The 15,971-nt window shown below is 45.5% G+C and overlaps 1 protein-coding gene across 1 annotated transcript in view; it reads right to left on the bottom strand.

Moving 5' to 3' along the window:
* The window catches only part of kdrl (kinase insert domain receptor like), a 69,177-nt gene extending 58,181 nt beyond the window's left edge, over nt 1–10,996 (bottom strand). The window contains exons 1-2 of the mRNA XM_061236054.1: nt 10,395–10,996; nt 1–4 (exon numbers count right to left, since the gene is read on the bottom strand). The exon at nt 1–4 is cut by the window's left edge and continues 93 nt beyond it. Of these exons, the coding sequence (XP_061092038.1) occupies nt 1–4; nt 10,395–10,458 (68 nt within the window). The 5' untranslated portion in view covers nt 10,459–10,996. The remainder of the gene's footprint in view (nt 5–10,394) is intronic.
* Nucleotides 10,997–15,971: the final 4,975 nt, after the last annotated feature.

Below are 15,971 nucleotides of genomic sequence, written 5' to 3'. Positions count from 1 at the left end.
AGCCCTGTGGAAACACATAGCGCACGCTGTCAGACACCCACACAATCATAACACAATAAACAGCGTACAGAACGACCGGCAGAACTTTCAACCCAAAAGCTACTCCTTCTTTAGTGTCTATTCTGACTCGGGCAATTGGCTTCTCTTTCCGAGTTCTCTTTCATGAGCACAGAACAGCACTGTGTGTGTGCAGCTACATCTGTGCACTTTATATTTAGAGCCGCCATTAAACACATGTCCTTCCGCTCCGACAGGGAAACACCTTTGTCTGCAGATGGCTGCTGGATGTGTTGCACTGCTAGGTAAGGCGCTAGGGCATGTCTGTGTGTGTGTGCGCGTGTGTGTGAGTGCGTGCACGTCTGTGTTTAGGTGAGTGAGTGTATGTGTACGCGAGTGAGTGCGCATATGTGTGTGTGGTGTGTGTGTGTTAGTGGAACAGCTGTTACAGTGGTGAACTGTCTTCACTTGTGTGGTGCAGAGTTCAGGTAAGTCAGATCCAGCTCACAACAACAGAATCACCCTCCCACCGTTTTGGTGCTGTTGTGTTCCTGTCCACGTTCGTGACATTTGTATTCGGGGGGGGGGGGTGCGCATTGTGACACATCTCCCCATCTGTGTGCCGCGCACTCACCGCTGACCTTGTTCAATCTGCATATGTTATTTTTGAAAGATGCAGGGAAAAAAGGACAAAAATGGGAGGGAATGAAGCGACACCGGACCGAATGTACGCCTTCGGTCTCTAGCCAATTAAAGCCGATGATAGGCCCCGCTTATGAAGCCACGGGTAGGAAACCCTGTCATTCTCTCTCCCGCCATTAAGGGTTGCGGTCGCGTCGCACGTGATTTCCTTCTTTTGAGCGCGCTCCCCAAACGCCTTGACTGCGGTCATTGTGTTGGTTCTTTGACGTTGGTGCCGGCCAGTCATCTGGCCAGGCAAACAAATTTATTCAGTTTGCTCATTTTCCCCCCGGAGGGGAAAATCTGCTGCGTAACAATAGTCTGTTCTTTATGTCCTGAGAAATAAATGGGATTCTTATTTTGATAAGGAAGCAGTCTAAATCTCTCTTTGGCGTTGAACGGACATGGCTTTTGTGCCGATGTGAATCTGAGATGGAAGATCGTGTTTTGAATTGACCTTTTCTTTCAGCTTCCATGGAAGTGTGATGCAAAGTCAACGGTATCACACCATGTCACAATGTCAACAACTCTACATTTCCCTCTCTCTCTCTCTCTCTCTCTCTCTCTCACACACACACACACACGTACACACGTACCACGTGCAGAGAGAGAGAAAGGCAGAGAGAGGGGAGGTTCTGTGAAACCTGCGACAGTTGTATTCCAGGAATGAACTATCATTGTCAGAGTTGGCACCTACAACTAATTTCCTCTCACGCTGCGACAGAATCATTGTTTGATACAGTCCAAGGTTGGTGAGGGGAAAGGGGCAGTGCCAAATCTCTGAACAGTGACAGCTGCACTCCTCCCTGCCTTACACATTCTGGGTTATGCCCTTTAAACAAACAAAATCACAGGAGAGATGGCTTTTGGTTCATTCTCCCAAACATGGTTCATGAGACACAGAAATACAGAGGAGGTGCATTTCTGTTCTTCCAAATTTCCCAAACAGTATCCTACTGGGGTACTAATAAGTGCCATTTTCAAGCAGAAAATGGTATAAATTAATTATGTATTGTTTGGCTTAATCTTAAGTACCTATAGGGTACCACTTTAGAGACTTTAGAATGTTTTCTGGGCACTTTTACATACCTTTTTTTTAGAGTTCATAAATTAATATTATATTGCTTGTTAGCATGACTCTGTCTGTTATGTCTGAGTACTTCAGTATGGCAGCCTTTTGATCAGAGCGGTCATCCCGGCACTAAGGGTGCCCACCTTAACACCACGGTGCCCACCTTAACACCACGGTGCCTACCTTAACACCACGGAGCCCACCTTAACACCACGGTGCCTACCTTAACACCATGTGCCCACCTTAACACCACGGTGTCCACCTTAACACCACGGTGCCTACCTTAACACCACGGAGCCCACCTTAACACCACGGTGCCCACCTTAACACCACGGTGCCTACCTTAACACCACGGTGCCTACCTTAACACCACGGAGCCCACCTTAACACCACGGTGCCCACCTTAACACCACGTGCCCACCTTAACACCACGGTCTCCACCTTAACACCACGGTGCCAACCTTAACACCACGGTGTCCACCTTAACACCACGGTGCCCACCTTAACACCACGGAGCCCACCTTAACACCACGGTTCCCACCTTAACACCACGTGCCCACCTTAACACCACGGTGCCCACCTTAACACCACGGTGCCCACCTTAACACCACGTGCCCACCTTAACACCACGGTGCCAACCTTAACATCACGGTGTCCACCTTAACACCACGGTGCCCGCATTAACACCTGCGGCCTGTAGCACTAGCGGTTAAGGTGCATGACTGGGACCCGCAAGGTCGGTAGTTCGATCCCCGGTGTAGTCACAATAAGATCCGCACAGCCGTTGGGCCCTTGAGCAAGGCCCTTAACCCTGCACTGATCTCCAGGGGAGGATTGTCTCCTGCTTAGTCTAATAAACTGTAAGTCGCTTTGGATAAAAGCATCAGCCAAATGACATGTTAAAATTGTGGGAAACATCCATATCCATAGCCAAAGCACTGTGCCTCTTAGCATCAAAGAGGTGGATCACACATCTCAAGATGTGCTTCATGGTAATTTGGATAGGTGTCCACCATTACAGAATTAATAATCAGATCATTTCATCTTGGTAATTACAATATCTACTGTATACATGATACATTTCTATTTTGCTAGTATGTGATCGGAAGAGACTTGCATAAGACGTGCTAAGCACATAACGATTTCTCATAGAAGACAAGTTCACATAATACATTTTCCAGCTATTCGAGAACACACCATTAAAATTGTTTATTTCCCAGAGCTCGCTGCGTACATGCACTTTATCCAGCTCTTGAGTCACGACCTGATTTGTCATCCACAAATTGCTTGCAGCATGTTTTTTTGTTGGGAAAAGTGTGGGTCCTCATTGGAATGCAGGGAATTTTGCATAGAGGCATGAAAACAGTCAGCTAAAGCACGCAGCCAGACATAGCTGAGCCCAACACCTTTAGCAGTCATCACCTCCTTTACACAACGCCTTTAAATCAAGCCGGGACAGCACACAACCACAACAATCACCCCGATCAATCACCCTGCACACACACACACACACACGCATGTACGCACATTAACACACGCATGCAAGCATACACACACATACACACACATATACACACACGCACGCAAACATGCACACAAACACACACACACACACACACAAACACTCACACACACACACACACACTCGCACACACACACACAAACACAGGCACAGCAGCTCAATCTAACCCCCCCCTTCCCATCTCTCCCCCCTCACTATGCACAGCTGGCTGGGTCAGCAGGGAGGCCCCCCAGCACAGCCCTCTTCACTTTAAAAAGACCCCCGTCTTCTACCGGCCTCCGCCCCACGCTCCCTCTGCCCCTGCCCAGCGCTGACCCCAGCTCGCCGCCCCCCCCCCCCCCCCCCAACCCGCCCCCCCGGCAGCTGTGCACCACATTCCACCGGCTCAGCACCACAAAGCGCCAGAAAAACCCCGCGCTTGTTGTGGTGCCTGGAGGAGGGCCCGGGGGTCTGCTTCCCATTAGCAGCCGTTAAAAGGGGAAGACAGGCGTGGATGAACAGAGAGTGCTCGGAGGCGTGGGGGTTGCCATATTTAGCACGCCCCGTCCAGCTCTTGCGCCAGTTATTTAACCGCAATTCGGCGTCGGCCGAGTAACTCACGGTTTCCATTCATAACTACCGGTCCTCGCCCCGCTGTCACGTCTGCCTTTTCGCCTCCTTGTGTTTCACGCACGCCGCCGTTGTCTGGCCGATTTTCTGCTTGCGCTCAAGGAAAAAGCAGGCAAATATGTAGCCTAATCAAACAAAGGAGGCACCGGGAACAAATGATGATTAAAAACAAGTCGGGGGATTTTTTTTTTTTTTTTTTTTTCTTTGTCACGTTGATTGTTTTTTGACATGCACACCCTAACAAAGACGCACACAAGGAACTCATTGGTTTTCCTGGGAAACTCAAACAGAAGGCTGCGTGTGTTCCTGCCAAACACCTGTGTTATCCAGCAACATTCTTGTTATTATGATGTACTGTATCGCAAGGGATCAAATAATCAATGCTGCTAAATCCACAAGCAAGCAGAGGTACCACAGCCCTGTTCTGAAACTTTCTGACCCTACAACATATGTTCAAATAAGCAATTAAAATTAAAAACGGCATGAACACTGTGACCAGTGCAGTACATTGCCATCTCATCTGATATTATTGCCAATGGAGAGCCTATTAGGCGGCCATTTTGTTATGCGGACATCCTGACCCACCTCTGCCCCCTTCCCACCCACAACCCATCAGTGGGTCCTAATCGAGTCCGGGGACTGCTGTGTTGGAGGAGGATACACCTGGATTTTTGAGGCAGCGAGGTATAGGATAGCACTGATATAAGCAACAGTTAATGGATTATTAATGCACTCCCTCTCCCTGTTTTAAGGAAATCCCCTGTCATAACCCCTCGGAGCGCAAGATTAATATGCGGGATTCTCTTATCTCCTCGCCTTGCCGCTCTTCCCCCCACCGACCCAGCGCCATCCGCCCCAACAGTAACGGCCTGACGCCCACCCCCCAGCCCCAGCCCAGACCCCCGAAATGTCATCAAGGTGAAAACAACAATGCTGCCCCGCTCTCTCTCCACCACTGACTCTTTTCTAATCCTGACTCGCGCCACGAACAAAAGAGGCAGAAATAATTGGGTGCAACCCTATGGAAGAAGGAAAAGGGAGAGAATGTAGAGAGGCCTGACTCATCGCTAATTCCCTCTGGCCTTGGGCACATGCACCACGACTCAGTGGGACTCACCAGCAGCCGGTGGCCACCTTTATTTTAATGTACTTCCTGTTTTGCAACTTTTTCGCGAATAGCACTTCACCCAAGCCGTCATGGAGAACAATGGCTTCCAAACTGTGCGCTGGGACCCGTCGGTAGCCCACGGGAGGGGCGGAGATGGCTTGCGAGATACGGGCGAGACAAAGGTAGCGGAGCTGGTTTCATCGACAGTCGCAGTCGCGAATCTCGAATGTTAATTTCTCTGGCTGAATTCTAACGACGGGTGGGTAACAGAAACCGCATTTGCACATCGGATGTGTACTCGGAACGTCGCACGGATTCATTTATCTAAATAAGGAACGACCCAAGTCAATTCTGCAAGGTGTACAGACAGCCTGCCGGGGCATCTTTAAAACACATCTCGGCTCCGCCTCGCTAAGACATGGCAACGCAGCTGTGATAAATTACGGCCACGGCAGGAATTTTGCGCACTGTTGGTATTTCATGGTAAATTGTCTTTAGATCCAGGTCTTCGGGCCAGACAGCAGGCAGACAAACCTGCATGATGTACAATGTGCAGATGGCAGATTTATTGGCCAAAGTTGAAAACCCCCTGACGGGAGCAGGGACCACCTGCCAAAAACACCAAGGTGCTACCATTGCTCTTCTAGCCCCTGATGTGGCCAGCTTCCTATTGGCTGAAGGGTTCCCCATCCGCAAGCCCCTCCCATCCTCCCTTCCCTTATTCTTTGCCAAAACCGCGGTTAAGACAACACCAAGGGCGTAGAAACATTTTATTACCTTGTAGATTAGTCTTCAGAGATTTAGAAACTGCACTCCCACACACACACACACACACACACACGCACACATGCACACTCGCACCCCCACACAAGATATAACAACATCTGGTGAAGACGGGTAGCCGCTCCAGGCTGCGTCAGCATTAGCCTGGATTTCATGAGGTTCAATTTATTATCCAAACTGGAATGAAGCTCCTGCAAACGCGGAACGCATTTCGATGATTAAAAAAAAAGCATCAACCTCTGCGTATTCCACGCTGGGTTTCATCTGAAAGGAACACGTGTACTGTCATAAACGTCTGGCCAAACAGATGCCCGTTCCAATTTAGCAGTTAATTTACTTTCACTATCGTTTAGAACGAGGGGTGATTGATGACATTTTATTGCTGTGGCAGTTAAAAGAAAGGCCCATGCAATGCCATCATCAAGAACAGCGCGTTGGATAGTAAAATAAAGTATTTCAGACTCAATGACGCCTGTGAAAGGTCCCCTTCGGTGTTTCCAAGAAGCCCATCCAATAATCCATCACGCAGCATAGGGCTAGAGGGGATGTGTAACCAGCCAAAATCAACAGCCCTGGTAATATTTCACCAAAGTGGAGGGGAGCGCGGGTGTTGGTAGCGGCCTCTCGCTGGGAATGGGCTGCTCCGACGCGGCCAGCGGCTGAGACCTGCTGCCCCTGCCCTTGGCCGACCCCCATCCATGAATCCCATTACAAAAAAATGTTAAATAATAATAATAATAATAATATCGTTAAAAGAAAATAATACCTCGATAAAAACCGGTCCAAAGCAGGATAATTGACTCATTAAACCCAGATTTTAAAAAGTTTAATGAAAACATTAGAGAACCGACTGGAGCACAGATTGGAAAGGTTTTCATGAAGATCTGATACCCCCATGCCTCCATTCCCCGCCCCCCCCCCCCCCCCAGTTCATTTTTGACAGAGAATACAAAGTGGGGAAAGGTCGCCCGCGTGCAGCCGTGTAATGGGGTTATGCGATATCAGGCCAGCGCAGAGCACTTAAGCAGGAAGGCTTTCAAATGGAGCCTCCCCTCTGCTGTTTTTGAACAGGGACTTATTATTCTTTAATTATGAACTTGATTCTATATATACTCATCACATACTGAAATATTTGCCACGTGTACAGGACATTTCACTGAAGAAAATTCCTGAAGAACTTTAATTCCTCGCCTGAAGGACTCAACGGTGAGGCCTAGCTCTGCGAATCCCCTTCCCTCAAACAGGCCTCAAGTTTGTCAGCTTTAAGAATTGGTTCAGTTGAGGTGTGTGTTGCATCTCAACAGGTAAAAAATATAACATATTGAGAAGAGAGTAAAGAATGGGGTTCAAGGCCGTTTGGAAAAAAAAGGATACTGGCATAGTAAATGAAAGACAGCAGGCTGTCCACAGGTGATGTAGCTCTACTCTCTCTAGCCGTCTGCAAGGATAGTCCTAACACTGAGGCTAGTCCAGCAGGCATCCAAAAAAAAATTCACCAATCACCAACTTTGAAGATCGCACATCTCACACTTGTCACAAACTTTTCCGTTTCTGTTTCCGCGATGCAAAAAAAAAAAAAAATTGAAAGAATGTGAAACTTTCTTCCGGCTCTTTTTTGGGTACGGTCCCCTTATCTCAGCCCGCAGCAGTGAAAGGGGCCTCCACGTCACAAGGCTGCGAGAAGCATTAGCCACACAAAAAAAAACTCCTCCCGCTCCTTCCCACTCCAACCGAGAACCCTGGCTTTGTGCGACGGGCGTCGCCCTGGGAAGGCCGTTCGCTCTCAGGCCTCGGCCCCTGGCCCCGGCCCATCGCCCCCCGGCCTCCTCAGCATCTGTGCAAACAGGGGCCCTGGCGCTCCGACGGGCCCCTCTCTCCGCGCTCCCCAAAGGTGAAAGGGGACACTCTGTTCCCATCAATTCGATGTCGGGGTGTCCTTGGGGGGGGGGGGGGGGGGGGGACCAACACCCAGAAACGCCCATGCAACGATTGTGGGGGGGGATGGGGGGTGAGGCATTACCGATTGCGCCAATCAACTGATGATAGAGAGATGGCGGCAGGTACTGAAGATCAATCTGCGCTATCACTGTATAAACCAGGTGTTCCTGGCTGAGGCTAGGTCTGAAGCCAAAAGATCTGTGAAAACGGGAGAGTTTCCAACAGAAATCCGTCCGCCGTAATCTACTGCAGAGAGCTACAGGAAACCCGACGTCTCTGCTGAATAGGGATAGATTGAGCTTAAAGCCGTGCCAGCAGCCAGAAAACGGGGGTTGAAGAAAAGTGCAGGCTTATGCGATATCAAAAACAGCAGCGCTTACCGCCAGAAGACTGAAATATGTGCTACTAATGACCGAATAACTGACAATGTTCATTGGCAATGCACCGCTTCACCTCTCTATCAGCTAGTGGGATCTGTGGGGATGAGCAGAAATGTTAAAGAAGGACCATATTTGGAGGTAATGGACATTTGCAAGTCATTAGCAGAAAAAAAAGTTTTCTTGGGAGTGCAATTTCCCAAGTCAAATCTGTCATCGTCCACATCAGACTCCTATCATGAATGTCCTTCTAAAACCCAGCACCTGCTTCAGACCAAAGATGGGGCCGTGGGATGGGGAGATGGCCTGTAGCGTAGTGGTTAAGGTACATGACTGGGAGACGCACGGTCGGCGGTTCAAATCCCGGTGTAGCCACAATAAGATCCGCACAGCCATTGGGCCCTTGAGCAAAACCCTGCATTGCTCCAGGGGGAGGATCGTCTCCTGCTTAGTCTAATCAACTGTACGTCGCTCTGGATAAGAGCGTCTGCCAAAACGCCATTAATGGGAGACAGTCATCTTCTGCCGAAAACTGCTTGACGCTGATCATTTCTAGCAGTCTACAGATGAAGGAACACACACACAAGCAAAGCCAAGCAGAGCGTCCTACTGTAACCGCATTGTCCGGTGCAGGCGCACGCCTCTCTCTGTCCCGACCCTGAAACCGGGCCTAATGGCAAAACAGCTTGAGGCCGAGTTTAGAAAACAATGGGGGGGGGGGGGGTCCTTTCCTCCCGCCATTGTCTGGGTTCACGGGCGGTTTGGACACATTTCTGGGCCTGATTGCAGGCTCGAGGAGCGGCAGGGCAGGAATGGCCGCTCAGGTAATGGGTCGCGTTTCCGTGACCTCTGGCAGCCCAGAACAATTCCACGGTGCCTCTTGACCCCCGCCACCCGTTTCCTCCTGAGCGTCTTTCCCACGTTCTGGGACGAGGCGAGGACACTGAAGGAAATTTACTCGGATGTGCCACAGACAAAGCTTCAAAACTGTGTGTGTGTGTGTGTGTCAAGTGTGGCAGGGGGTGCTGTATTTCCTGTTTGGGGTTTGAGTTTGGCCGGGCGTCCTCTTGTTTATTTGGACAGGCGGATATCTCTAGCGCGGGCCAGGTCAGGCACGATACGGAGAAGCATCCACCTTTTATTCTCCGGCTTTGTTTACGCAGAGGGGGCATCAAGATAACTGCGCAGCCATGTGGAAACAATGTACTCTGACTTTCATTTTTATCTCAAGGGGCAGCAGAGCCTTTCACACGGGAGCGTGACGTGACTATTGGTTTGTAAAATAGAAAATATTGTCCAGGCAATCAAATCAATACTGGATTGTTTAACTTCTGCCTTTGATCTAATTTGAAGGTGGGTTGGTGCTCAGAATAGCCTACACAAACTCTGCTCTGTCCCCGTCGACACGCTGTGCAACTGTGAAACCTTGACAGACATAATAACGGCCTGAACAACAAACACATAGGCCTACCTGCCTCAAGTATCAGAAATATCTTCGGATGAATTCAATTAAAGCCAGCACTTCTTAACGCATTTTGGTCCATTGGTTCAGTGGATGTTCACTCCCTCTCGTGGACTACAGGGAAACTGCAACAAATATTCTACGATTCATAGCGATGCCAAGACGAAGACTGCTGGGGCTCTGGATGCGTCTCTCCTCACCACAGCGTTCAGCGATAGCAGGAAACCAAGTTTTCATCAGATACTGCGAAATATCAGTCACGGAGATTTCAAAGTGACGTGTTGCTGAATGCAGCGGTGTACAGCATAAAAAAGTGATCTACCACCCACGCTGTGAAACAATCTTACAACAATGTGGTTAATTACAAAAGCCTACACAGTAAAATTTCCGATGTTTATTCACCCCAGAATAGCCTACATGAGTAGACCATTGGCACTCTGTAATGACTGTTATTATTTACTATATTATTATTTACTACCGCCATATAAGGCTACCTGCAATTAACAAATTACCAGTAGCTAGTCATATTTTCCAGTTCAACTCACGTCGAAACAATGTTACCTTGACGGACAGCCAAATTGTTTTCTGATTATTAGGTCACAACTCACAAGTAAGCTGATTTGCCTATATGTTAATGATGAGATTTCCATTCAATTATAAGATTTCTATTAAATGATGAAATTTGAACATCACACCAAGATGCGTTAGCTTACAACTTTTCAATAAAGCGGACAGGCTCCTTCGTAAAACAGTAAATACATAACTACACATTGTAATTGAATAACCCATTATAGTCAAATAATATCAAATGCGCATAAAGATACCTAAAATAACACAGGACTCACCATGTACAGATGTAAAACAGTGCAATAGGAGCACTGACAATGTCGCGCAGTCCGTTGGGGTCATTTCCAGACGAGTAGATTCAGAAAGTTACTTTGTAAAGTTCCCGAACTGCCAGAACCAGTTGTGGCAATAGACCGGACGAATTTCAAATCCCGAAATTTTGAAACACCTTCCTTCCTTCGTTTTTCTTTACACAGCCGATGGGATGCTGGACGCGAAAGATACAACTTACATCCAGAAAATCATTTCATCCAAATCATTGCTCATCCAAATCGTGAGAAAGTATATGTAATCCAAATGGTTGTCTACTGCTCAGGGACTTCGCTTGGTTGCTGTTCTCGCGCAAGTCCCTGAAAAGACTGAGATAAGTCCGAAAGGGCAGGTGCGACGTTTTGTGTCTGCCTCCCACGGATCGAGTGAATGAACTTCTGATTCTGATTCCGTTTCTGTAAACTAGCCCACTGATCGCAGGCAGTGATTTCACTGAAGAAAAACACAGTTCACATCAGCGCCTTTATATTAAAGTACAAAGGAAAAGACTAGATTCCTTGTCGGCAAGGAATAAAATTCATGAGCGATTCTGTGAGATTTTTTTTTTTACCACGGCAGCTTTCAGCTGTGGCTGTTGGCTCAGCCCAGAATCCCTTTATAGTGAAAAACAGAGGAAGGTGCAACGTCACTGCATCAGGAGAAGCGCATGTTGCTACCAACACTGCGCCGTGCCGTACCCCCTGCAAGTCTCTTCCCACACTGAATGATTTTTCTGCAGATGTTTGCATACCCGCTACTTATTCAGTCTACATAATAGGCATAGAAGCTATTTCTTCGGTAATTCTTTAAATAGATAAATGACAGATGCTGATATTATCATATCAGTGATTCCAATCCTTTGTCAATATATACAACCTATGTAGGCTACATATAGGTTCATTGTCCTGCCTCTTAAATATCCTGATTTCCTCTTAAATGTCCTCTGAATATTGTGAGGCAAACGTTAACGAGACAATTATTTTTATCTGGCAAATGGACAGGGCCTGACAATAGCACGAACTGTGCACATTTCTCAAGACAAACAAGATGTATGGCGTCTAAGAGAAGACATCTGTCCAAATATCTGGAATAAATATTTACCTCATTTTATTTTTATCTTTGGAAACAGGATATGCAGCTTTTTATATATCAGTGTAAATAATGTTGTCCGTGGTTCCTCTGACCCACAGCAAGCCCCAGCATGCGAGGGGACGTTCAGAGCGCTGTTTACCTGACTGAGTTCCGCTCGGGTGTGCCAGGTACGACATCCTCCGAGCTTGTACATCCTGGCCACGGATCCCCACCCAACTCATTATATCATTTCATTATAACTCTTGTTATAATAATAATATAATAATATAATGTTAAAGGACAAATGGACTGCATTTATCTAGCGATTTTATGCAAAAGAGCTTTACGATTGATGCCTCTCCTTCACCAATTCACACACACACACACACACACACACACACACACACACACACACACACACTCACACACCAACGGCGACTGGCTGCCATGCAAGGCACCGACCAGCTCGTCAGGTCTCAACATGCTCAACATGTCTGCATCAATGCCAGGGAGCAAGTGGTTAAACCAACATTAGGGATATATTAGTGAGAATGACACCATCTGATATCATACATTCTATAAGCTGTTTTTCCAGAACTATATTGTGAAACACTAAATGCTGATGATTCACCCATCTTGCTAAATTCAATACGTTAGAAGTAGGCTATTAAAAGACACTTGACCTAAAATACGATTTCTCACAAGAACAGCTCAGGTTTATTCTTGGTAAGGTGGAACACGTTACATTACATTACATTACATGGCATTTAGCAGACGTTCTTATCCAGAGCGACGTACAACAAAGTGCAAATCAAGTACAAGTGCGAAGAGGACCTGAGCGGACAGTACAGTTCCGAGTCCTGTCTCTGTCTCTCCAGACTCTGTTTCTTACCTAATTAAATTCCTTATACTTAATTCCTTTGGCATGTGTGTCTATATGCAGTCAGTTCCAGCATTATTGGCACCGTTGATAAAAAATGAAGAATATAATTAACATATAAATAACACAGATACTAATCCATGCTATATATATATATATATATATATATATATATATATATATATATATATATATATATATATATATATATAGTTAAATACATTTACTCTTATGTTTACATTTTTTAAATGAGATTCAGCTTTAATTAAATTTTTTGTCCGTAAACCATCGGTGTCAAAATTATTGTCAAACAATTATTTCTGAATAAAATAAAACAAAGTAAAAAATGTGCTTGTTAACTATTAAGTTAAGCTCAGTCTAAATGAACTATATTGTGTCATTCCATCACTTCCTGTTTCACAAGTGTATAAAAATGAGGTAACAACTTTGCAAAATCTCTTTGACATCCATGAGCATGGGAAAAGCCTTTCAAAAGAGACAGACAGTAATAGACCTTCGTACGTCTGGTAATGGGCAATAATAAAACAATGTAACAATCTTGGGGTCACCAAGTCGCAAAAAGGAATAAAAAACAAACCAAAAAACTCTCTGGAAGGGCGGCATGAAGAAAGCCCTCACTCAGCACAATTTAAAAACACGAAGCATCCGGAGTTTGCCAAATGTCACTGGAATTATGGCTGGAAGAGAGTGCTACAATATGGTCAGATAAGACCAAAATTCTATTTTTGGCAATAGCTGCACACCGTCAATATGTTTGGCAGCAAAAGAGGAATGCATGCAAGGAAAAGCACTTGATACCTACTGTCAAATTTTGGGGTGTGTCATTGGTGTTTTGGGGATATTTTACTGCCAGTGGTTCAGAGGAACTATTTATTTATTATCAATGGCATAATGAATTCAACAAAGTACCAGGACATTTTGGCAGAAAATCTGGTTGTCTCTGCTAGGAAGCTGAGACTTGGTCGTTGGATCTTGAAAAGTTCTGCATGGAGGAACGGTCAAATGTGTTCTCTAATGAACCCAGGCTGTCATCTTTACCAGGGGTGGAAACCTGTTTTTTTGGGGGAAATATATATATATTTTTGAAAAATTTAAGATTTTGGTGGTTTCTAAAGCATCATTAATCAAGCAAACCACACATGTTGGAAAATAATAACACTATTATTTTTTCATTTACAGTATTTTCTGTGTATATTTATCAAGGGTGCCAATAGGCTTCTTCACTGCTTGCAGCATGCAGAAGAAAAGAAAGGGGAAAAGCATTGAACATGCAAAGACAGATCTCTCTAGTTAAAATTAAATGTGTCTGTGTGCACTTACACAATGTGCCCAGTTGCTACTTTCTAAGTCTCCTCTTGTAATTAAATCTTAGTTTAGACCAATACAAATTCCTCCTGGGCCAAGAGGGTAGATAAGACTGTGACATGAACAATTGCTGGAAGCCGCAAGCTGAAAGAAGTGGGCTTTTTAAGACATTTTATTTTAGAATGTAGATGGAAAAACACAATTAGTGGGACTAGCCGGTTCTATGAAAGCAGCGTGAAGCCTTTCCTTTAAAACAACAATAAGAGGCTGGCTGAAACAACAGCCTGTAGGGCAACAACAAAGGCTTCCCCCTGACAGACCTCGGCCAGTAACCCAAAGCCCAAGGTAGACAATGTGTAAATGACACTTGTTTACTTATGTGTCTTGAAGGACCTCTGCCTCAGAGGGGCACAGAAGAGTTAGGTTAACATTAAATCTCAGAAACATTCACTATCCTCCTGAGGTTGATGCGTTTTTATGAGCCGATGCTTTTCATCTCCTTTGTTTCTTCCGTGATGAGGTCACTATAATTCAAAGCTAACCCGCTGTGCGCTATCATCCTTTCGACAGGGCCCTCGAAAAGAAAAAGGTAACAGCCATACACCGAGGGCTTGATTTTTAAGCTGGACTACTTTTCGGGAACAATTCCTACCAGTCCCTGTAATTAGTCACTTAGTTAAAAGTTATTTATTAACATGTTCTAAATTGCTATAAGAGGTTTATAGCTGACACATGGGAATGGACCTGACCCACAGTAAAAATGACTCCAGGGAACTATTGTTCACACAGTAATAACAAATATCTGAAATGCCTCACATATACATCTGTATCTGCTTTAGTTAGCGTGCACGTTTTCTCTAAGAATCTTGAAAAAACGTAGCATTTCCTCTAGAAAAAAATCTGCCCAATCCAACTGTGCCCATACACATAAGACACATTTAAAGTCTGCCTGAAAAATACTGCACACCATAAATCTTGAATAGGCAAACATTTATTGAGGAGCACCAAGTGTGTCCATTCAATGTACAATTCTTCATTCACCACCTTGATAGTTGATTCATTGTGCCCCATGAACTATTGGCTGATAACAATAAGGTTCAATGTAGGTTCTTTTGTATATTGCCCCTGTACTTTAGCAATGTTGCATTTTTATTTGTAGCTTTTATACTGTAATGTTGAGCCAGGTCTGGTACTATTGCTCATAGTAACCAGGTGAATGCACTTTGGAAGTCGCTCTGGGTAAGCGCATCTGCTAAATTAATGTAATGGAATGATTTTAGATGCCATAAATTCCTGCTTGGATAGAATGGGCAAAGTTATTATTGGCAGGAAAAAGAATCTAGAAAATTACTATGTCTACATAGAACAGTACAATTCATAGTTGACTCAGGCAATTTTGGTATGGTACCATCTTGTGGACAAATAATAGCATTGCAACGGACAGTTCTTATGTATCCAGTGTCCAGTGTGGGTTTTTTAATCTAATGTAATACAAAATGAAGGCAAATTAATTAATTAATTAATTGCAGAAACTGCTGTGATAAAATGATAATATAATGATAACTGACAACTGGCTGTTTTTCCTCACGACACACACACACATGCAGGCTTGCAACGCCAGAAAAGCTCACGATTAATTAAATGTGTGTGCTCTGTCAGTAAAGGTACTGCGCATCCTGGGGACTGAATTCACAGGTTAAAACTTGGGCGATCGATGGTACAGATGGCACAATATACCGACTCCAGAACCATTCCCAAAACAATGTGTGTTCAATCACAATTGCAATTTAGCGGACAGGCAGCCACTGGAAGTTTGGCCTGACATTAATCTTAGCCCGTTGAAACCAAGCAAGCAGAAGCATTTTGGACCGGTTTCAGTGGCCTGATGGCAAATTGGGATAGCCGGCCAGCAAGGTGTCATAGTGGTCCAAAGACAAATTACTAGGGCTTGTACGAGTAGCTGCGTTGCCTCTTGGATGAGGAGGGGACAGATTCTCCTGATGCTGTAAAGGGGGAATCAGCAGGACCAGGTGGTTTTCAGAAAAACTCAGCTGGTCATCTAGTGTCACAAAATACACAAACAACCGGTGCCATTAGGCCTCACCAATGTAATAATCTCTGCCTTTTCCTTCAACAGAAAGCAGTGGGGTTTCGCGCGCATCCCAAGAAAACTGTGACTTTAATTTGCTTCTGCACGTGCCAAATGTGAACATATCTTCGCTACAAGAGGTGGTTAGCTTAGCTAGCTATCAACGTCACATCAGATGAT

The sequence above is a fragment of the Conger conger genome, chromosome 3 (assembly GCF_963514075.1).
Source record: "Conger conger chromosome 3, fConCon1.1, whole genome shotgun sequence".
NCBI classification, from domain to species: domain Eukaryota; kingdom Metazoa; phylum Chordata; class Actinopteri; order Anguilliformes; family Congridae; genus Conger; species Conger conger.
This window is presented reverse-complemented; position numbering and strand designations above follow the sequence as displayed.